Source organism: Periophthalmus magnuspinnatus, chromosome 18 (genome assembly GCF_009829125.3).
Source record: "Periophthalmus magnuspinnatus isolate fPerMag1 chromosome 18, fPerMag1.2.pri, whole genome shotgun sequence".
NCBI classification, from domain to species: Eukaryota; Metazoa; Chordata; class Actinopteri; order Gobiiformes; family Gobiidae; genus Periophthalmus; species Periophthalmus magnuspinnatus.
In genome coordinates, this window is record NC_047143.1 from 27638249 (window position 1) to 27661259 (window position 23011).

The following is a 23011-nucleotide window of genomic DNA, read 5'->3' on the forward strand; positions in this document are numbered from 1 at the left end:
AATTTCACATTATTCCATGAAACTAATCTTTTTCCCATGAATGGGAAAAATTGAGAGGATTCCCATTAGGATAACATTGGCAGTTTGGCGCATCGCCATGGCAACACAGTGCAAAAGACGACATAGGTCTGATTGACTTTATTGATTGGGATGACCCAATGGAATTTTGTGTCAAATTTGGTAACATTTGGGAAAACTAAATTTTCGGCCTTCCATACAAATATATTAGATGTTCTGTAGGGGGCGCTATCGCGCCAATTTAGTTTCTATCATAATGAGTAGCTTTAGGCCACAAAGTTTTACAACTGATTCGAATTTGAGCCAAATCGGACTTTGCTTGCACAAATGGGAGCAAATTTAGAAATTTGAAAATTGCAAAAATTCCGATGGAATTTTGCGGCTTCGCCGCACGGAAACCGTAATAGGGATCATCATGAATTGGATAACTTTTGATGCCCCACTTGTCTAGATGATGTACAGTGAATTTCAGCCTTGCAGGTGAAGCGCCTTCAGAGGAGTTGACGAAAATGTGAGGTCAGCGAAAACGCTGACTCGGCATTTTGGAATTTTCAATCCAAGATGGCCGACTTCCGGTATGTCAGGGGGCGTGGCCATAATAATCTTTTTTGTTTGGCATCACTTGAAGAATGCATGTACCGAATTTCGTGGCTGTATGAAAAAGTTGACGTTGACGTCTCCCATTGACGTAAAAAATTTGACTTTTGCAGGGGGCGCTGTCGCGCCATTTTTTTATGCCCAATGATGCACCACATAAAAAAATAAATTTTTCACCAGACCTGAATTATGGGCAAAATTTGGTGAGTTTTGGAATATGTTCAGGGGGTCAAATTGCTGCTCAAAGAGCAGAAGAAAGAAGAAATAAAAAAAAAAATAATAAAAATAATAATAATTTTAGCAAAAACAATATATCCGATAACATTACAATGACATATTATACGTTTTTTGAAAGCTCTCAACTTTCCCCACGTCACCGTGGGGTCAATGGCGAATGACGAGCGCTAACGCGCTCGTCATTCGCCATGACGTCGGGGTCCGCCATTGACCTCCCATTGACTTCCATTCATTTTAGCAGTTATAAGTATGGCCCATGCCTGCGGCATGGGGGCTTGGATAGGGCTCGATGCCAGGAGTGTGTTTGGAGACATGAGCGCTTCGCGCTGCGTCAGCGTCAACATTGAGTCAATGGGCTTCGCCCATTGACTCAATGTTGACGCTGACATGCTAGCAAAAACAAACATGTATGTCCCATGCCTACGGCATGGGTTGCTAGGACACAGGAGTCTGTGCAGGGGGCGATGGGGGACGACTCCTCCTATTGACTCCTGTTAACGCATGTCAGCGTCAACATCGAGTCAATGGGCTTCGTTGCGGAAGCAATAGGCCCTACGCCCTGTAGGGGCTCGGGCCTAATAATAATTTTAGCAAAAACAATATATCCGATAACATTACAATGACATATTATACGTTTTTTGAAAGCTCTCGACTTTCCCCACGTCACCGTGGGGTCAATGGCGAATGACGAGCGCTAACGCGCTCGTCATTCGCCATGGCGTCGGGGTCCGCCATTGACCTCCCATTGACTTCCATTCATTTTAGCAGTAACAAGTATGGCCCATGCCTGCGGCATGGGGGCTTGGATAGGGCTCGATGCCAGGAGTGTGTTTGGGGACATTAGCGCTTCGCGCTGCGTCAGCGTCAACATTGAGTCAATGGGCTTCGCCCATTGACTCAATGTTGACGCTGACATGCTAGCAAGAACAAATATGCATGTCCCATGCCTACGGCATGGGTTGCTAGGACACAGGAGTCTGTGCAAGGTCGCGGTGCTGCCACGAAGTTGCGCGCTTCGCGCGCAACTTCGTGAAGACAGTCTGCAACGATGAGTGCTTCGCACTCATCGTTGCGGAAGCAATAGGCCCTACGCCCTGTAGGGGCTCGGGCCTAAAAATAAAAATAAAATGCCACAGAGGACAGGGAAACAGCGCAGACTTCTGTAGAATCAGCGGAAAAGCACGAAAAAACGTTATTTTGTTCTGAAAGATGCAATCATTTTGAAGAGGAGAGGACAGGTCTGCGGTTTGGACGATGGTTTGTGGAGCTCTGTGCGTCTGAGCAGGGCCGGTCCCAGCTTTCAGGGGGCCCTACGCTGAATGTGACTCTGGGGCCCCCTCCTGGTGATTCACGTTTGACACGTTCTGACTCTGCTCTCGTCACTTTGACCAGTTGTATTTGTGTTTTTTATGACCAACATCAGACTGAAAACATCCAGAATGTCACAAATAGACAGAAACACAAGGGGAAATATGAGCAGAGGGGCAAGATTTTTGAAATTCTAGACATTTTTCCTTCGTTTCCGGTGGATTTTAATGTGTTCCAGTTGCTTATATTTACATTATGTCGGGTCCTTGGTGTAAACACAGAGCTGCCCTCACCTCTGCCCGACTCAAAAACAAACACAGCAGCAGATATTTTGCTATTACAGATTAAATGGTTTTAGAGAGATATTTAGGCTGCTCAGTTTCCAATAAAACTTGATATATCATATTTTCAATGGGGGCCCCCTGCTGACCTCAGGGCCCCACGCAGCTGCTCCGTTTGCTGATGGTCTGATCCGGCCCTGCGTCTGATTCAAACGGCGGAGAAGCTTCTTGGCGGTGACGCAGTAATTCCCGGGACTATCCACGTGCAACAAAAGTTTGATGTCGCTTCAGTCAGTTAAACAAAACAAAAAAAAAAAAAAAAAGTGAAGAAGTTTATTCACTACAAAAGATGTGATTGTCGTCAGCTGAACTTTAAGCCGTTAGATTAATACGGACGGTTTTTGGAGTGAACATTTGTGGTTTCCGTAGTGTTATATAGGCCCCGCCCCCCTTCTGAAATAATGACATCATCAAATTCTACAACGTGAACGCAACTTATTCACTTATTTTCACTGAGGTGCAAACTGGAGCATTAAAACCTCGTGTTAAAATGCTTCTCATTACAGGGACGTTGAGTAAAGACCCTTTGGAGAACTGTCTTAGCGTCTTTTGAAACTCTTTTGCTCCACGGTCAGTTTGCTCTGGACTCGCCGCTGTCGTCTTAGCTCTTGCTCTGTCCTCTCTCAGGACCGGGCCCGATCACCATCGTATCCGACGCTTTATCGCAACAATACAGGTAAAAAAACGGTAAGATCTTCTCTGCGAACGAGTCTTTGAACGTGAAAATGTGCGTTCTGTTTTTCACGTCGTAAAACGAAACCTGCCCCTCTTCGATGTCCAGGTACACGCCGATCCGCTTGGGTTTGGCGTCCAGGCTGAGCAGCTGAGGCGGAGTCGTGGACGCGCGGTAACCTTGGCTCTTTTTCATCGCCAGGGCCCAGTATCCTTGCGCCGTGCTGACCGAAATCCTGCCTTTGCGGTTGACCGAAGACTTAGCCACGCCCAGGTACCAGTCGTCCTTGTCTCCGACCTGGACCTCCCAGTAATGGCGTCCCGAAGTGAAGCCGCACCTGCCGAGGACGATGACCACGGTGTCGAAGCGGGCGGGGTGCTCGGGGAGGTCCTGCCAAGCCCCCAAATGCCGCACCTGTCGCCGGTCCTGGGACAGCTGCAGCCAGGGGTTAGCCGTGTCCGGGTCCAGAGTCACATCCACTGAAAGAGAGTTAGCACGTTAGCCTAGCATTTATAAGAGCCTAGCATGTCACCGCAATCTAGTGTCAGACATGTCGGCCATGTTGGTTCTAGCAAAGACATTTTTTCATTGGCTTTTCAGAGACTTTCACAGGAAGAGATTCTTATTTCTCTAAGAATAGAAAACTCAAAATAATCTTAAAACTGATTTAATAATGATATTTAGACAAGTAATCCACGTTTTCTTTGGATTTTACATTTGTTTACATTAGCCAAGAACCAAAATGGCGGCTGGTGGTAAATGTTAGCATCGCAGTTTAACATGGAAATATTAATTACTTGTTTTTGTTATTTCTGGATGTTCCATTTGAGCTTTACCTAAATCTACTTCTCTGCAGTTACTTGTGAGTATTTGCTGTTTACTCACCTCTGCACGTCTCGGAAAAGCACTTTGAATCGTCTTGATTTGTATGAAGTGTAAGAGCAAACAAACTGCTAGCATAGCATTGTTAAATTCTAGCACGCGTTAGCAAAAACACAGCACAAGTTAAAGGTTAGCATCACACTTTAGCTTTGTAAGATAGCGCTGCAAAATGTTCATTGAGTAGCATTAGCCAAAAGTATTTTAAAAAGTAAACAAACGAGCCGTGGAGCTGATGAGTCCATATGGTTCTCATCTCTGTGGATCATTTTGTTATAATTTACACATTTTAAATCACAATATTCATCTGAAACCACTTCATAAAAGACACAAATCCGCTGACGTCCACGCTAGAAAACTACGGTGTCCAATGGAGCTGACGCCGGCGTGAACGTCATCACAACAAAGCGCCGTGTAGCTGTGGCGCCCCCTATGGACAGACGCACGTCACACTAGAGCAGAGCGTTTTTTTACATTTGGACCAAAATGACGACGCGACGCTGCAGAATCCTACGAGTATCAACGATTAAGAAAATAAAACTGGAGAAGGAAGAGCGGACGTCACAGGGGGGGCGTGTCACAGGGGGCGTGTCACAGTGGGCGTGTCAAAGGGGGCGTGTCAAAGGGGGCGTGTACAGGTGGATGTGAAAACAGGGATAGATCAGCCAAAAAAAGCGACAAATAAACGACTAGAACATGGATAAACATCTGAAGAACAGAGCGGATTTAACACGACAGACGTTTGCTCTTGTCGATTATTACCTGTGTACTTCTGAACCTTTTTGATCTCTGAAAAAACAAATTTGATTCATAAATAAACAGATACATCCAGAGTCTGAAGGTGCAGTGGTCTTCGCTCGAGTCCTACCGCTGTCGATGAGTTTGTGGACGGTTTCGTTGAGAGTCGACTCCAGTTTCGACACAGACCTGCGGATCATCCCCACACAGGTGTCAGTGGGGACGCGAGTGTCGGACCAGTCTCTGACCACAGGGGGGCAGCTCAGAGCCGGGAAACTCTGACAAAACACACAAATAAGACAAATTAACAAATGCACGCGGTGTTACGCAGCTTCGCTTTAAAAATCAGGTTTGGTTCAAGGTTAGAAACTGTAAAAATAAAACATTTCCAGGTCCAGTTGCTTTATGTTAAACTTCAGTAGAACCCAAGTCCCCATAACTCCTCTGGACGAGCCGAGAGGTCAGAGTTCAAACTGTGGCCCTGCTCGTTTCAGCTCCTCAGATACGCTCATGAAACTGTGTCACCTTTAAGAAGTTGATGTGGTCAGTTCGTGCCACGTTCTCCAGGTCTGCGTGCCTCCTCTTCAGCTCAGAGATCTCCTGCTCCAGGTGGGTCATGAGTCCCTCCGCCCACTGCTCCGTCTGTCTCTGCTTCTCCTCGATGACCAGCACCAGCTCGGCCTGGGTCCTCTGGATGGACCGGACCAGGTCTGAGAAAACCTGCACGCTCTCCTCCACCTCCTTCTGAGCGCTCGCCTGAAACAGAAGATGAGCCTGGTCAAACGTCTCTGAAACACAAAATACTCACAATATTAATCATGTTTAGACTTTTAAAGGGAGAAACTACAGGCAAAACTCTTTTTTTTTTTCCTATTTTTTGTTGTTTTTTTTGGTCAGTTTGGTCTCTTAGCAACAAACCTTCAGGTGGAAACAACAAAACTGTCCAGTCTGCACCAAAAGATGTTTAAATATTTAATTGAATACCTCAGTAGAGCCCTTAAAGTAGCTCCCACACTCACCAAACTTTACAATCTTAGACTTAAAAAGATTCTGGCCAAATGTTCAGGTTCCAAGTCTGATTTATTGAAGTTTTAACTCCAAAAAATAAGGATAAATTCTCAGTCTGTAGTGTCTAAACTTTTACTTTGTTGAGCTCCATCGCGTGCTTTATCTCCTCCACCTTCTTCACTCGGTCTTGGATCATCTGCTGAACCTCCATCTCTGTCCTTTTCAGCAGCGCCTGGTCACATCATGAAACCAAACGCGTTAGTTCCTCAGTCTGAAGTCTGAGTGCTAAACAGTGTGGTCAGGAGGGACAGAACCGATAACTCAGCCCTGGTACAGCCGTAAAGACCCTGTACATGGTTTTTCTCATGTTTGTACGACACACACGCCTCAGTGCAGATTTATCGGGTAAGCAGCTCTTTTATGCTCAAAATGTGTCCGCTGTTTACTGTCTTTTAGTCTTTGCTCTTTGAAAGTTGAGAAACGTGCTTATAAACTCATCGTGGTGAATCTTTAGGACACTCTGAGGGCTTAAGGAATAACTTCGGACCTCTGTTCTGTTTTTTACATTCTTAAAACAAGTCAAATGTTCATTTCAGAACCTTAACTTTAAGTGTAACTTTCATAATTGTACTGAAACTGTTTTATATTTTTGTTCATCCAGCCTGCTAGAGGGCGCTAGTCGCAATTGTGGCATTAGATTCAGGCAGTAGATGGCCAGAAGTAAACAACTAGCATGCAGAGTGTCAATGGCCGTGTCAATTCGACGTTTCACACATCGTCGGCTGAATTTAAAGGACACTTACGTCACTTTCAGCGCGACAAGGTCCGTCCCGTTTCATGCACCCGACAAATGCAGCCAAAAATGTGCCCTGCGTTTCCACGGATAATAAATAAAACAAATTATTTCAGAGTCCGTTTTACACGTTTAGCTCATTAGTCAGCCGCCGTCACGGTTGCTAGACGACGTGACGTAAATGCACAGACGGCGGTTGACGTGGTGTAGACCTGTCCAATTTCATCACGGCCTTTGCGGACAACGGAGGAGCAGCCTTCATCAGCAGGGTACTTCGAACGGTACTTCAAAGTGTGCAACCGTCAAACACACGGCTAATCAGTCCATTATGATGTTTTATTGTTCAATCCAAATCCACCCTCTCATGTCCAGCTCGAGTGGTGATGTGAGTACGTTTTTTATGTTTATGTTGTATATTAATGTTGGCAACTATATTTGTGACAATATTTGCACGTTTGTTTAACTTAATAGACGCTAATTTGAGATGTTCCACTAGTGATAACGGAGCCTCATCTGTTTGTGTGTTACTGCTCAGCTAACACTAACCCTTTATGTTAGCATAGTGTAACTTTACTTTATTTTACTGCTTACTGAATAGTTCTTTGTATTTCGTTGCAGTTTCACGATTTTTTTGCGTTAAATCCGTCAAACACAACACGTTCCTGTTTCTTTGAGGACATGACGCGGTGGAGCGTTTATCTGGCGGGAAACTCAGGACACGAGGTCACATTTTGCGACTGAACAATAATCTTAATCCTAACCTTGTTTCTAAACGTCATCGCTTGAAATGACCAATCAGAGCCCACTGTCCCTCCGGAGCATACTATCTAGCACCAACCTTTGTAAAACATCACTCCAATCCAAAATGGCCGCCCTCAGTACTCGTCTTACCTTCTTGTCGGTCCACTCCCGCTCGACTGGGACGGTGTAGTGAGCCCTGTGGTCAGTCTCAGTGCAGAGAACACAAACGCACGTCTGGTCTTTCTTACAATACAACTCCAACAGCCGCTCGTGCTTGGGACACATCCGATCCTCCATGTTAGCGACCGGCTCGATTAGCTTATGCTTCGTGAACCTCGCGGCGTGGGACTTCAGATGTTCCTCACAGTAAGAAGTTAGACAAACCAGGCAAGATTTGATGGCTTTGGGTCGACCTTCTCCTAAGCAAACATCGCAAAGGACGTCTTCTTCGACCCAAGATGGCGCCAGCGAAGACGTGGAAGCCGCAGGTGAACTTTCAGAGATCGGGGAAGACATTGGCGGCGATGGTGACGGAGAAACCTCAGTTGGAATTTCGGAAGTTTGTGTTCTGGAGACGGGAGGAGATCTCGGAGGAGGGATTGGCGGGATCAGAGGAGGCAGGTCTTCTTCAGCCTTCGCGTCTTCTCTCAGTTTACGTTGTTCTTGTTTTTCTTTAAGCTCCTCCAAAAACTGATCCTTTTCCAGCAGCCTCACCTCGTCTTCCTTCTTGCGTCGCTCCGTTGTCCACTTTCTATCTTTCGTTTTGTTCGTTTTGATCTCGTCTTCCTCTTTTTCAACCTTTCCGTCTCTGCTCTTCACCCTGATCTGCTTGAACTGCTCGGCGATCTCTCTCAGGACGGTGTTCACGCTGATGTCCGGTCTTTTCTGGAACGCCTTCTTGCACATGGGGCACTGGTACAAAGGAGAGGTTTTCCAGTATCCCAGAATGCAGTTTTGGCAGAAGTTGTGTCCGCAGGGTATAGACACGGGGTTGGTGAAGACGTCGAGGCAGATGGAGCAGTGGACTTGCTCTTCTGAAAGGTTTCCTGAAGATGCCATCCCTGCACGGCGAAGAGGCAGGGTCATTCTTTACACTTAAACTTAGCAGCAGCAGCAGCCACAGAGCGGGAGGAGGGGCATGGACCTGTTACACATCGAGTGGGGAAGGTTACACGGCGTGAATACTCAGCGGTGGAAGAAGTACTAGAAGTAGCAGAAGTATAGATACCGGCGCAAAAGCAGTACTCAAGGAAAACTAAAAGTATCACACGGAAATATCTCAGAACTGATGAGCAGCGAAACATCTTCAGTCCTTCAGCTTTTTGTCCCGTTAACAAAAACTTGTACTTAAGTAAAAGTATAAAGTACCTGTTTAAAATTGTACTTAAAGAGTAAAACTTAAACGGAATTTGTGCATTTTTATAACGCTTCAAATGTGCTGATTTTGTTCAACAGAAACAACTGAATCGATCGTTTTTTTCTGTTTTTATTTGTATTTTTTTGTTTTGTTTTGAGTTAAAAATGTAGTGGAGTAGAAAGTACAGATACTGCTCTGGAATGTACTCAAGTAAAAGTGAAAGTACACACTGTAAAATGTGCTTAAGTAAAGTACAGATACCTTAAATATCCACATAAGTGCAGTACTTCTACTTTTACTTCGTTAGGTTCCACAGTGATGAGTCTGGGTCACGATTTCATTCTTATTAGTTCAGAGGGCGTCATTATGATTAGCACTCTCACCTCACAGCCAGAAGGTTCCAGATTCAACTCCTGGGTGTTTCTGTGCAGCGTTTGCATGTTCTCCTTGTGTCTGTGTAGACTTTGCGTGTTCTGCTTGTGTCGAGTGACCATCAGCTGTTTTTTTTTGTTTTTTTTACAAAGCGAAAGTAAAGCTAAAGATATCATGTGCTTTTTATAGCGTGTTTAGCCTCTGCGGCCGAGCGTGGCCTTTACCAGCCCGGCACACGCAGACCGACCACCAGGGGGCGCCATTTTAGGGACAAATTAGACGTTTAAACTGTAAAAAGAAGCCAAAAGCGCGGGATGAAGTCTTTTATAAGAGAGTAATTTACATCTGGTTATTGTAATAGGCCAAAGGGTGAGGTGCACTATGGAACTTTCTACACATCTCCATGGGGAAACGGAGAGGACACCACGTTACAGGTCAGATCTGTGGAGAGGTGACCCAGCTGACTGTGCGAATCCATGTTTTTCAAGGCGTTTTTGAGCAACGAAAACACCCGAATATGAACATAAAAACGACGGCTCGGTTTAACGCCGCACTGCAGAACATTCTAGACAGAGCTGTGACATCTCCATGGAGACGAGCCGGCGGGAAAAAACCCTCAGCAGGAAAGTTACACGGCGCACTTTAAAAGCAGACAGCGCTCCCGTAGCATAAATGAAAGTAACGGTATGACACATGGAAATGGAGGTTGAAATGAAGTTTAAACTGAAGACACTCACCACAGCAGCTGCTCTGAAGGTCCCACTGTGGCACACTGACACCCGAGACGCCAGCGACCCGTCCAAACGCCCGCCGCTCCCCCGCCGCCACCCCCCCTACACCCAAAATACCCTCCCCCCTCCCTCCTGCGCGTCCCTTAGCCTACATACAAAATTATACCTCCAGCGCTAACACTTCAGCCTCACAGCAGCTCGGTCCCAGGTTTGCACAGTGGGTCAAATGCTCCAGCTGAGGTCCTGACCGAGACTAGACGAGATCTGGAGATGGGTCCCACTGCTGCTGACAGGTGTAACCCAGAGACACTGAAGGACGGGTCAAATGCAGAGGACAAACCGCACTTAAATGTACCATAGCTATAGATGTAATGATAGAATCTGGACTTACATCTCACTGTTCCATATTTACTGCAAACAGAATCCTCTTTTAAAGCACCTTGACTCATAATCTCACGTGTCATTTGTGAACCTCCAGCCTCCGTGGGGCGCTGTGGTTTAGGTGTTTGGAGAGGAAACTCCAGGTATAAAAGGGGCAGGAACTGAACACCAGAGCTGCGTCTCAGTTTAACGGTTTCTCACTTCGTCGTCTGCATTTTAAGAGCATTTACGTCACTTCCGGCGCGACAAGGCCCGTCCCATTTCATGCTCCGCGATAAATGTGCCCCGTGTTTCCATGGAGATCGGCTGAGAACGTCGGCCAGGTCCTCCAGAGTGTGCAGCCGCTGAACTGGGACATGGCCCGGGTGTCAGAAGGTGTAGGGAAAAAAAGCCCCAAGCAGCCGATGTTTGCGTTTGAAGTGGGCGTGTGTCGGTGGAGGTGTAAACGGTGGTAGATCGGCAAAATAACAGATTAAAGATGATTCCAACATGAACGAGAAGAAATGACCAGAACATGGATCCACATCTGAGCAGGTCTGATTTAACACCACCTTAAACCAGAGCTGCAAGTCTCATCTCAAGCTTTAAATTTATTTGATTTTAAATTTGCAAAGACATTTTTGTGATATTGATATTTTTTATTTTTACTAATGTTGTTTTTCAATTAAACAAATTTAAACAATTACAAAGTTACAAAATATTCTGATAAAAAATAGACTGGAGCCTGTGGTCAGTGAACAGACAAATCCTCCACCAGCGAGTTCAGTTTTTACAAATGTCTCTGGAACATAAATAAAACAAATTAAACTTTAAACACGTCATATTTACATGGCACATATTAAACCACATTTAAACTCTCAGAGCAAAAATGTCTCTTCATCGTTTTACATTTTGTTTTGGCCGAGATGAAACTTGATCCTTCAAACTCCTTCAGTTATTTTTACTCCTCGCACATTGTCCAAGTTTTTTTTTGTTTTTTTTTTTGTGCCCGAGCGAAACCTCCAGCCGTAGCCCTGCCCCCGTTAGCTTTAGCATTAGCTCTTTGTAATGGATGATTGTGTTTTATAAACTTCTCAAAGTGGATCCAGTGTCTCCACTAAAGACACGACTTAAATCTACAAACATTTATTTACATTAAACTATAACGTCTCATCTTCATTTTACATTATTTTCATTGTAAACTTCAGGGTTGAAGTAAAATGGTAAAAATAATCTACATATTTTCCTTCATTTCCTGTGAAAAGGAGAAGTGGGCGGGGATAGGGGGTAGGTGACATTAGGAATTTGCCACTTGGATTGTTGAAATAAATAACTCTAAAATGATGCTAGTTTTGTTCTGTTTGCTTATTTGTTTAGTGGCTTTTCATTTCAATCCTAAACTTGACCCTTGACCTTTAGGTATGTTTGATGTTAGTTATGACGAGCGGCGCCGAGTTCTTCCCGTCGTGGCTGAGACAGGGGCTGAAAATGGGGAACAGACTCTCACTGAACGTGTCTGTGAAGGTGTAGAGATGCAAACGCGCCTTCACGTCATAGAACGACACCTGCCCTCCGTCGTAGTCCAGGTACACGCCCACTTTGGCGGGCGCGCTCGACAGGTGGAGCGGCAGACGCACGGTCGCCAGGGCCTTCACTTCTCCGTTCTTCAGCCAAAGGCACCAAAACCCTCCCTCCGGACTCAGCTTGATGTCTCCTTTACGACGAGACGACCCGCGAGCGACGCCGATGGTCCACGCGTCTTTACGGGAGACGTCCACCTCCCAGTAGTGGCGGCCCGAGCTCAGCCCCTCCCTCGCCAGCACGAAGAGGGCGGGGCTAAAGCGCTTGGGCATGTCCGTGTGCGACGTCTTGTGCTCGTCGTACTTCACCTGGCGGCCGTCTTCAGACACCACCAGGTTCTTCTGCGCCGTGGAGGGGTCAAGGTACACCTCACCTGGAACCGGACAGGACAAGGTCACGTGATCTGGTGTGATGTCATGTCATGTGATGTGATGTCATGTGATATTATGTCATGTTTTGTCATGTGATGTCCTGTAATTCAATGTGATGGATCAGGAACGCCTCAACAATAAGAAAGAATCATGTAATGTAATATGGTTTATTTTAGTTTATTTTAGTTTAGTTTATTTGACTTTAGTTTATTTTACTTTAGTTTATTTTAGTTTAGTTTATTTTTACTTTAGTTTATTTGACTTTAGTTTATTTGACTTTAGTTTATTTGACTTTAGTTTAGTTTATTTTATTTAACTTTATTTAACTTTATTTAACTTTATTTAACTTTACTTTACTTTACTTTAGTTTAGTTTACTTTAGCTAATAGAGGAAGACTTCATCTGACAAAAGGACCAGAATGAATAAATGTGATGAAGAAAATGTTTCTTTTGAATGAGAAAAATGAAAGTTTTTTGTTGTTATTTAAAGTTCAACAAGAAAATCAATAGAACCATTTTTTGGCCTGAGAACTTCACACTGATCAAGGTAAACAGCTCCATCTTGTGGCCATGTGGGGAACTAACGCGTCCACACTTAAATGTAAAAGTAAATCATAAGAATAAACATAAATAAAGTAAATCATAATAGTATTTGTACTCACTCGCATAGTTCTGCAGTTTGCGCAGCTCTGAGGAGAAAAGAGGAGACGCAGAGTCAGAGTTTGGACCAGAGTCAGAACAGAAAAGAAACACATGTGTCACTGCCACTCACAGGACGCCATTTTGGAGACTCGGACAAGGGGGGGGGGGGGGGGGGGGGGGGGGGGGGGAGAGGGAGAGAGGGAGAGAGGGGGAGGAGGAGGGTCAACTGTGCTGTGGAGCCTCTTACATTTATATGAGGATTTACTGACCGTCCTGCACTTTCTGTTGGACAAAGTCTCTTATTCTCTGTTTTCATCCAGTAAAAATAGATTAAAATAAAATAAAATAAAGGGAGAACGGACAGAGAGAAAAGAGGAGAGAGGGAACGACAGGTGGAGAGGGAGAGGAGGGGGAAACAGAGAGAGAGAGGGAAAAAGGAAGCAGAGAGGAGAGAGAGAGAGAGACAGAGAGAGAGGGGGGGGTTAGACAGATGGAAAGGAGAGAGAGAAGAGGGGGATAAGACAGGTGAAAGAGAGGAGGAGGAGGAGAGGGAGGAGAGGGAGGAGAGGGGGATAAGACATGGGGCCAAATTGAAACCATGAGTCAGTTCTATTTCAAAACTGCCCCACTGACCCATTTACCCCAGAGTAAAACACCAGGACTAAACCAGGACTAAACCTGGACTGAACCGGGACTGAACCGGGACTGAACATGTACAGCTGTAGTACAGGTGTAGTACAGGTGTAGTACAGGTGTAGTACTCTGTAGTACAGGTGTAGTACTCTGTAGTACTCTGCAGTACAGGTGTAGTACAGGTGTAGTACTCTGCAGTACAGGTGTAGTACAGGTGTAGTACTCTGCAGTACAGGTGTAGTACAGGTGTAGTACTCTGTAGTACAGGTGTAGTACAGGTGTAGTACTCTGTAGTACAGGTGTAGTACAGGTGTAGTACAGGTGTAGTACAGGTGTAGTACAGGTGTAGTACTCTGTAGTACAGGTGTAGTACTCTGTAGTACAGGTGTAGTACTCTGTAGTACTCTGCAGTACAGGTGTAGTACAGGTGTAGTACTCTGCAGTACAGGTGTAGTACAGGTGTAGTACAGGTGTAGTACAGGTGTAGTACAGGTGTAGTACAGGTGTAGTACTGTGCAGTACTCTGTAGTACAGGTGTAGTACAGGTGTAGTACAGGTGTAGTACAGGTGTAGTACAGGTGTAGTACAGGTGTAGTACAGGTGTAGTACAGGTGTAGTACTCTGTAGTACAGGTGTAGTACTCTGTAGTACAGGTGTAGTACAGGTGTAGTACTCTGTAGTACAGGTGTAGTACAGGTGTAGTACTGTGCAGTACAGGTGTAGTACAGGTGTAGTACAGGTGTAGTACTCTGCAGTACAGGTGTAGTACTCTGTAGTACTCTGTAGTACAGTTGTAGTACTCTGTAGTACCTTTGCTGTAGAGTTTCTTGAGCTCTTCGTTGCACTTGTCGATCATTCCGCTGACGGAGGCTCGGATGGTGCCCAGGTACAGCTCTGTGTTCACAGACACCGCTGACCAATCGAACGGCTCGGGCAGCGGCGGGAGCGTGGACAGGAGCTGAGGTCACAGGGTCATGTTTGGTGAGTTTTACAAAGTGGAAAAGTACAGACTGTGTCATAAAGGTGTCGCCTTTTATCTGAGTCATTAAGACGATTGTGTAACAGACATTATGTCACAACCAGGACATGACTTCAACTAGAGGGCGCTGTTCAGCTCTACACAAACACTCATCTGTTTTGTTTTGTGGAGACGTTATTCTCTGAAATGTTCTACAAATGTTTGGTAATAAACTCCATCAGTTTAAAGCCGCACTGTGGAACATTAGCAGAAACATAATGCACCTTTATGTTCAATCATTTCCTCTTAAACTATAAATATCTTAATCTGTGAGTCAGATCAAAGCTGCTGACTCTGTAGTTTAAACGTCTGCACACATGATCTGAACAGTCCCTGTGAGTCAGATGCCCTCCCTGCGTCCACAGCCCCTCCCCTCAGACATAACTGAAGCTGATTAAAGTTTTTAATTTGTTGTTTTGGGCGTTGTTTTTCCAACAAAAGACAAAACAGTGAACTAAACATGACTCGAGTGAAGAGTTAATGCTCCACAGACACCTCCACTTTAAACCCCCACCATGACACAAACTCTGAGCTTTAATCCAACGCTCAAAAACAGACCTGGAGTTGTGTTTTGTTTCATTCACATGTTTGAGTCACATTTTATTATTAGTCTGTTACATCTACAAAGATCAAAATGCAACGTTCCACCTTGTGATGTCATCAAGTGGTAGTTTTCATGTTAACTCCTCCTTTTACCTTTAGTTCAGTCGAGATAAGAGACAACTCCAGGACTGAAATGATCCAGATGATTCTATAAATGAAGGTGTGTGGAGTTTAAAAACACAGTGGAGCACTTCCTGTATCACATGATGACATCACAAGGTGGAACAGAGTGTTTTCAGTTTGAGAGAAGAACTCAGAAAGAGAAGGCAGATGGATTAGTCCTGGTTTTAGTGTTTTAGTCCCGCTTTAAGTTCTGGTTTTAGTCCCATTTTAGTCCCAGTTTAGTCCCGTTTTTAGGGTTTTAGTCCCAGTGTTATTCCCGGTTTTGAGTCCCAATTTAGGCCTGTTTTTAGTCTCATTTTTAGGGTTTTAGTCCCAGTTTTAGTCCTGGTTTTAATCCCAGTTTTAGGTTTTTAGTCCCGGTTTTAGTCCTAGTTTTAGTCCCGGTTTAGCCCTGATTTTGGATGGTTGATAGTTTGGACCTGGTTCACTTCCTGTATCACATGATGACATCACAAGGTGGGACAGAGCGTTTTCAGTCTAAATCTGCAGGTTTGTGTGTTAAACGTGTGTGAATCAGATCAGTGTGCTCTTCTCCTCCAGACCCACAGGTGGCGCTGCAGTGTGGTACCTGTAGAAACATGACTCTGTCCTGCGTCTGAGCGAGCGCGTCCATCTCGCTGCTCCGCCTCCTCAGTTGGCTCAGCTCGCTCTCCAGGCCGCGGCTCAGTTCTTGGGCGTGTCTTTCGGCCGCTCTCTGTCTGGAGGCGATGAGCTCCACCACCTCCGCCTGGCTCTGCTCCACCAGCCTCTGCAGCTCCGCGTACACCGCCCAGCTCTCCTCCAGCTCCTTCTGCGCGCTGGCCTGGGACGAGGAGCGAGGGGGAGGAGTTAGGAGCGTCGCCACGGTGATAAACAATTTAAAACAAAACGATGTATAAGTTTAGACTGGACAAAGAGCAGAGGTGGAGGAGACTGAGCGCTGCTACTTGAGTAAAAGTACAGACACCAGAGTAAAAATACTCAAGTAAAAGTATCACATGAAAGTACCTGTTGTACTTAAAGAGTAAAAAGTAAAATAGATTCAATAAAACTTCAAATGTGCTGATTTTTATTTGTATATTTTTGTTTTTGTTTTGTTTTTCTGAATCTGAACCTGTTAAAAATAAAAACCTCAGACAATAAAAAAAACTTTTACTTTTCAGTCCTGTTCAAAAATGTAGTGGAGTAGAAAGTACAGATACTGCTCTCAGATGCAGTATATGTATACTGTAAAATGTACTTAAGTAAAAGTACACATGAGGAGGATTATATCTCTCATGATGTGACAGTTTAAAGACTAAAGTTCATGTTTCTGAAGAGAATTTAACTCCAAACATTAAACTCTTATCGTCTCAGACTGAAACATGAGACTCTGTGTTTCACTTCAACTAACGGACGATAAACACGCCCCCAGGAACGAGAGAGGAGAGAAGAGAGGAGAGAGAGGGGGGAGGAGAGAGAGGAGAGGGGAGAGAGGATTCGAATCAGTTGTAAAACTTTTGGGCCTAAAGCTACTCATTATGACAGAAACTAAATTGGCGTGATAGCGCCCCCTACAGAACATCTAATAAATTTGTATGGACGGCCGAAAATTTTGTTTTCCCAAATGTTACCAAATTTGACACAAAATTCCATTGGGTCATCCCAATCAATAAAGTCAATCAGACCTATGTTGTTTTATGCACCGTGTTGCCATGGCGATGTGCCAAACTGCCAATGTTATCCTAATGGGAAACCTCCAAATTTTCGTACATTTCAAAGTTTTATAACGACTTATTACCTTCAACAACGAACATGAAATTTGGCACAGTGATTCTTCAGATCGTTCCCGTCAAAAAAGTCCGAGGGGCCAAGTTTGTATTTTGCACGGTGTTGCCATGGCGATGCCTGGAAAACCCATATTTTTGCATTTTGTGCATCAGTCCTTCCACTGTGTGTAGACTTTCTTTAGTGACAAGTGCAGCCCAAAGCTGCAATAACATGGACAAAACTGGAGCGTTAGCGCCTCCTGTGGGGAGTGCCGGGTCGGCCGAGTGTGAAGCACAGCCCGCGAGGGCCGTTCGATACCGCTTGCGGCTTTAATTTGTTTTGTTTTTTGTTCTGTCGTTTCTCTGAGCCTCGTCGCCTTTGGACAGATTCACGTTTGATCTTTAATCTTTGGAGATGTCCCACAGTGCAGCATTAAACTAATCTATCTCCATGGAAACAGCCAGGTTTACAGGTGACAGGTCAGCTCTGTGGAGAGGCGTCCTCACTCACAGTAAACTATCACTGTGCAGTAAAAACACATGACTGACACGTTCAATGCCGTACTGCGGAACAATCCAGACAAAACCACAGCAGAATCCATGGAAACAAACAGGCACGAGAAAAGTTACACAGTGTCTTTAATTACAGCTGAGTCTTTAAAGAGGTGAAGAGTGTGTGTGTGTGTGTGTGTGTGTGGGGGGGGGGTGTGTGTGTGTGTGTGTGTGTGTGTGTGTGTCTCTGCTCTGGTCTCACCGGTTTGACCAGTTACACTGAGAAGAAAGAGTCTGTGGGACAAAAGACACAAGAGACATGACCTGGGACAGACACATGGGACAGACACATGAGACAGACACATGGACAGAGACATGGGACAGAGACATGGGACAGAGACATGGGACAGACACATGGGACAGACACATGGACAGAGACATGGCCTGCAGGGGGCGCTGTGTCAGCTTTAGGGTTTAACCCTTTGGACTTTTACACTGAGCCCACGATGTGTCAAACTCAAGGCCCATGGGCCAAATGTGGCCCGCCATGTCATTTTATGTGGCCCATAAGTTAAATTAAAAGATATAACTGAACTGTTTTAAAATATCAGTTCATCAGGAGTTACAGACATTTTTTCATATCTGTGCAAATCCATATGTGACATTTGTAATAAGTTGTAATAAATTATAGAAATGGTTAATTAACAAGATTAAAAAGTATTTACATTTATCTTATAGTTACATCTGGCCCTTTGAGAGAAACCAACGTGTTTATGTGGCCACGAGCCACAACGAGCCACAACGAGCCACAATGAGCCACAACGAGCCACGGCCCGACGAGCCACGACGAGCCACGGCCCGACGAGCCACGACGAGCCACGGCCCGATGACATCACACGCTCTGTTTGTTTACATAAAAATACTCAAGTAACAAAACTGAGTACTTCACACAGAATAAGACACAGGGAGGGCATCTGACACACAGGGAGGGCATCTGACACACACAGGGAGGGCATCTGACACAGGGGGAGGGCATCTGACACACAGGGAGGGCATCTGACACACAGGGAGGGCATCTGACACACAGGGAGGGCATCTGACACACAGGGAGGGCATCTGACACACAGGGAGGGCATCTGACTCGTTCTCACCTTGATGACTTTGATGGTCTGTTTGATCTCGTCCAGTTTCTTGGTTCTTTCTTTGATCAGATGTTTTATCTCTGATTTCTTTTTTCCGACGTGACTCTGGATTTAAACAGAATCAAGAAAATAAAAATAAATCAATTAAAATAAGTTCTGTCCAGATCAGAACCTCAGACCTCAGGGCCTCAGGACCTCAGGACCTCTGACCCTCAGACTCGTACCATTTTCTTCTTGAACTCGTGGTCGGTGGAGACGATGTCATGTGACTTGTGGGTGGCGTCTGCGCAGGCGGAGCAGATGCAGACGTGGTCAGTGCGACAGTAAACGTCCAGTAAACGCTCGTGTTTCTTACAGATCTTATCCTCGAGGTTAAAGGTCGGCTCGATGAGGCGGTGCGACATCAGAGTCTTCACCTGCGAACGTCAAAAACACTTTAAAATGTCCCTGGAGACGAGATGTCCCTCAGAGGAGAGCGTCCCATCATCAGGACAAGCTCCTGTCCCTGAGCCGCCATCTTTGTTTGGACACACGCTCGTCTCTGATTGGCTCATTCAGTCCAGGTGAAGCTCGATCTATAAATATGTTTGTTTGTTTTTTGTTTTTTTTTAAATCTTTGTTGAAACTTTTTTTTTTTTTTTGCAGCGGCTTTGAACCTGAGCTGAGTGTGACTCTTGTGTTGTGTTTGTGGTGTTTTGTTTTGTTGTGTTTTATAAATAAATTTGACCTGATTTGACTGGACGTGTGCAGCTCAGAGCCGTGTCCAAAAAGACACACGTCCACATCATCAGGACGCAGAGCGAGCCACAACCGCACGCCGTGACCAAACGGTACGAGGACGAGGAGCTGTGTCCCGCCTCCCCTGAGTCCAGATTGACAGGTGGATTAACCAATCACAGAGACGCGTGTCAAAAACAAACATGGCGGCTTGAATTTATGAAACAGACGAGCGAGAAACGGCAGAAGCAACAGAAGAAACAAACGTATCTCAGGCAAAAGAAGTGATATGCGTTTAGAGTCACATGACACAAACAAGCAGCTGTGATTGGACCGTCCCACAGAGGTTTGTCTCGCTCTACGCTCCGGTCCCTGACTCCTCTGAGCTCAAACTGAACGTTGAAGTCGACGCCACGTGACTTTCTCGTTTGCGTTGCCAGATTCAACACTGAACGACCTCTGTGATCTGAACGGTCACTTCCTGAACCCCTGACCCGCGCCCCGCCCTGACCCGCGCCCCGCCCTGACCCGCCCCTCGCCCTGACCCGCCCCTCGTACCCTTCGTGTTGCGTTACCTTCTTGTGATGCCTCAGATGGTCCTCGCAGAACGACCCGGGACAGTTGATGCAGGACTTGACGGCCTTCAGCTTCCTCCCGATGCAGGCGTCGCACTGGATGTCCCCGGGCCCCGCGAACTCCCCGCTGTCCTGGACCGGCGCGGGGGAGGCGGGGCCGTGGCCGCGGGTCAACGTTCCCGACTTCGAGGCCCCTCCCCCGGACGCCTCCGCCGCCATCAGCCCCTGGAACTGGCTGGAGATCTCGGCGAGGACGCGGTTCACGCTCATCTCGGGCTTCTTGGAGTAGCTCTTCTTGCACATGGGGCACAGGAGCTTCTTGCTGTGGTTCCAGTAGCCCTGAAGACACGCCTTACAGAAACTGTGTCCGCACGGGGTGGACACGGGCTCCACGAAGATCTCCAGACAAATGGAGCAGGTGAACTGGTCCTCAGAGAGAACTTTACTGGGAGAACGGACATCTGCAGGAGAAAGAAACAGGATGAAGCAAACGAAGGACGAAGGACCTGGGCCTCAGACGTGGATCAGGCGACGTCCTGAAGGAGTCGCTCAGATGGAATTGAACTGTTTATGGAGCGAAGTCATGACCTCAGACCTGTGCGAGGACCTCAGACCTGTGTGTGAGGACCTCAGACCTGTGTGTGAGGACCTCAGACCTGTGTGTGAGGACCTCAGACCCGTGCGAGGACCTCAGACCCGTGCGAGGACCTCAGACCCGTGCGAGGACCTCAGACCCGTGCGAGGACCTCAGACCCGTGTGAGGACCTCAGACCTGTGTGAGGACCTCAGACCTGTGTGAGGACCTCAGACCCAGTTCATAGAGTTTGCAGATTATGTCACAAAATGAACTTTGTGTTTTATCTGCGAGACACAGAGAGAGAGAGAGAGAGAGAAACAGAGAGAGAGAGAAACAGAGAGAGAGAAAGAGACACAGAGAGAGAGAGAGAGAGAAGTAAGAAGATCGAGACAGTAGAAAATGGTGGGGGAGAGACAGGAAGGTGAAGGAGAAAGAGGAAAACAGTTTCTCTCTCTTGTCTCTTGTCTCTCTCTTCTCTCTTGTCTCTGTGACTCACACGTTTCTTTTAAATGAAGTTGATGTTTATCTCCTGATTTTATCAAAATCTGAGACAAACTCAGGGGCAACACAGCGCCCCCTGCTGTACCACAACAAATATACACACAAATACACACAAATACACACAAATATACACACAAATACACACAAATACACACAAATACACACAAACTGTAGTGTTGGTAAATGAGGGGCCAATCTGGGCTCTTTTTAGTCCTGGTTTAGTCCTGGTTCAGTCCTGGTTCAGTCCTGGTTCAGTCCTGGTTTAGTCCTGGTTTAGTCCTGGTTTAGTCCTGGTTTAGTCCTGGTTTAGTCCTGGTTTAGTCCTGGTTTAGTCCTGGTTTAGTCCTGGTTTAGTCCTGGTTCAGTCCTGGTCTAGTTTTTGTCTCTTTTTGTGGTTTCATAAACCAGGAGGTGTTCGTGGTATTTGTGTTGTTTGTGGTGTTCATGTTGTTCATGTTTGTGTTGTTCGTGTTCGTGTTTGTGGAGGTGACGGTGCTCCTGTTGTTCATGTTGTTCGTGTGTGTGGAGGTGGAGGTGTGTGTGGAGGTGGAGGTGTGTGTGGAGGTGAAGTATGTGGAGAATGCTGAAACTCCGGCCGCGTGAGGCTCCGTTTAAAACAGCAAAGCCTCATGGGAAAGTCCAGGCGTCGGACGTGAAACATGTTTAATGTTTAATGTTCAGACTCTGAGTTTGTTTAAATAAACGAGTGAAATAAAAAGATTAAACTGGTGAGGAAAAGTCTGAAGTAAATGTGTTTTTATTTAATCTGGACGTGACGTCGTGTTTATTTATAAAGTCACTGACGTCACCAGGAACAAAATATATTTTGTGCCTTTTTTAAAGAGACAAAAATGAAACAAACTGAATCCACTGAAGGAAAAGTACTGCAGTCTGGTACTTTAGTAAAAGTACTGCAGTCTGGTACTTCAGTAAAAGTACAGATACTGCATCTGTTTAAACGTGTACTTAAAGAGTAAAAAGTACATGTTAACTAATAACAAATACTTTTACTTTTCAGTCCTGTTCAAAAATATAGTGGTATAAAAGTACAGATACTGCTCTCAGATGCAGTACTTTAGTACTTTTACTCCACTTCTGACTAAACTTCTAAACGTTCAAATATTACTCGAGTAAAAGTACTGTTACTTCAATAAAACAGTTGAAAACTACAGTTTGTTTAACAAGTTACATAAGTAAAAGTAACTGTACTCGCAGTAACTCAGTACATGTAGCTCATTGTTGAACATAGTTAAAAATACTCAAGTACAAGTACTACACAAACAGTACACAAACATTAAACACAAACATTAAACCAGCACCAGGCTCAAAACCAACAAAGTAAAAATAAAAATAAAAACAGAAATAAAAACAGAGACATAACTCACGCGACATGTTTGTGTCCAGCAGCAGGTACAGTCACTGATGTAATAGTTGTTGTAGTTGCAGTAGCAGTAGCAGTACTTGTGCTCATGTACTTTGCTCAGACTGGTTTCACAGGTGCATATTTACTTTCTTCCTGATACCTGTGTGAAGCCACGCCCCCTGTGTCAGAGCCACGCCCCCTGTGTCAGAGCCACGCCCCCAGAGTCTGGAGCTTTGTCCTGTTCAAATGGAAATGAAGAAGAAGAAGAAAGACTCGAAGTATCACCAAAACTACTACTACTACTACTACTACTACTACTACTACTACTACTGCTACTACTACTACTACTACAGCTACTACTACTGCTACTACCATTTTTACTACAGCTCTGGTAAAACATCCAAACTTTTGTACTTTTACTTCATTATTCACCACTGCCCAGACTCTGAAATCACTACTGCAAATACGACTATTACTCCTCCTCCTCCTCCTCCTCCTCCTCCTCTTCCTCCTCCTCCTCCTCCTCCTCTTCCCCCTCCTCCTCCACTGCAGGCCTAAACCACAGTGACCTTTGACCCTCTGACAGTGTGTGATTTATAGCGCCCCCGTGAGGCCATAAGGCTCTAAATGTCACTGTAATAATCACACATGCTAACGCTAACGACGGGCCACCGGGCTAATGACTGGACATTAGCATTAGCCCGCAGCATGCTAACGCTAATGGAGCGTGAAACATGAACAGAAAAATGGATCCAGTGTGGAGTTTAGCCGTTAGCATCTGATCCACTCCAAC

General features: G+C 45.5%; 2 protein-coding genes across 3 annotated transcripts; both read right to left on the reverse strand.

Annotated features, from left to right (window-relative positions):
- Positions 1-2115: 2115 nt before the first annotated feature.
- si:dkey-46i9.6 (E3 ubiquitin-protein ligase TRIM39) lies at positions 2116-9870 on the reverse strand. Of its 2 annotated transcripts, none has more exons than XM_055229148.1 (7): positions 9800-9870; positions 7484-8477; positions 5936-6031; positions 5317-5547; positions 4922-5069; positions 4816-4842; positions 2116-3653 (listed from the first exon to the last, which is right to left on the reverse strand). In XM_055229148.1, the coding sequence occupies exons 2-7, from the start codon at positions 8417-8419 to the stop codon at positions 3103-3105; spliced, it is 1989 nt and encodes a 662-aa protein (XP_055085123.1). In that variant the 5' UTR covers positions 8420-8477; positions 9800-9870; the 3' UTR covers positions 2116-3102. The 2 variants fall into 2 exon arrangements, with proteins under 2 accessions (XP_055085123.1, XP_055085124.1); XM_055229149.1 differs by having other exon boundaries at positions 7484-8394; positions 9800-9823.
- A 928-nt stretch (positions 9871-10798) lies between these two features.
- Positions 10799-22348, reverse strand: LOC117386592 (E3 ubiquitin-protein ligase TRIM39-like). The gene is made up of 8 exons (XM_033983999.2): positions 22241-22348; positions 19778-20238; positions 18710-18901; positions 18495-18590; positions 15693-15926; positions 14191-14338; positions 12768-12794; positions 10799-12107 (listed from the first exon to the last, which is right to left on the reverse strand). Exons 1-8 carry the CDS (start codon positions 22245-22247, stop codon positions 11569-11571), a joined length of 1704 nt encoding a protein of 567 aa, XP_033839890.1. The 5' UTR covers positions 22248-22348; the 3' UTR covers positions 10799-11568.
- Between the last annotated feature and the right edge of the window lie 663 nt (positions 22349-23011).

What these genes read in the sequence shown, in the direction of transcription:
- si:dkey-46i9.6 (XM_055229148.1), bottom strand. Translation starts at nt 8,419, where the DNA reads ATGACCCTGCCTCTTCGCCGTGCAGGGATGGCATCTTCAGGAAACCTT. An exon ending in ACCACATCAACTTCTTAAAG is followed by an intron (nt 5,070 to 5,316) that starts GTGACACAGTTT and finishes GTGTTTTGTCAG; the next exon opens with AGTTTCCCGGCTCTGAGCTG. An exon ending in AAAGGTTCAGAAGTACACAG is followed by an intron (nt 3,654 to 4,815) that starts GTAATAATCGAC and finishes ACTCTCTTTCAG; the next exon opens with TGGATGTGACTCTGGACCCG.
- LOC117386592 (XM_033983999.2), bottom strand. An exon ending in AGACCATCAAAGTCATCAAG is followed by an intron (nt 15,927 to 18,494) that starts GTGAGAACGAGT and finishes TCCTCGTCCCAG; the next exon opens with GCCAGCGCGCAGAAGGAGCT. An exon ending in CAAGAAACTCTACAGCAAAG is followed by an intron (nt 12,795 to 14,190) that starts GTACTACAGAGT and finishes TTTTCTCCTCAG; the next exon opens with AGCTGCGCAAACTGCAGAAC.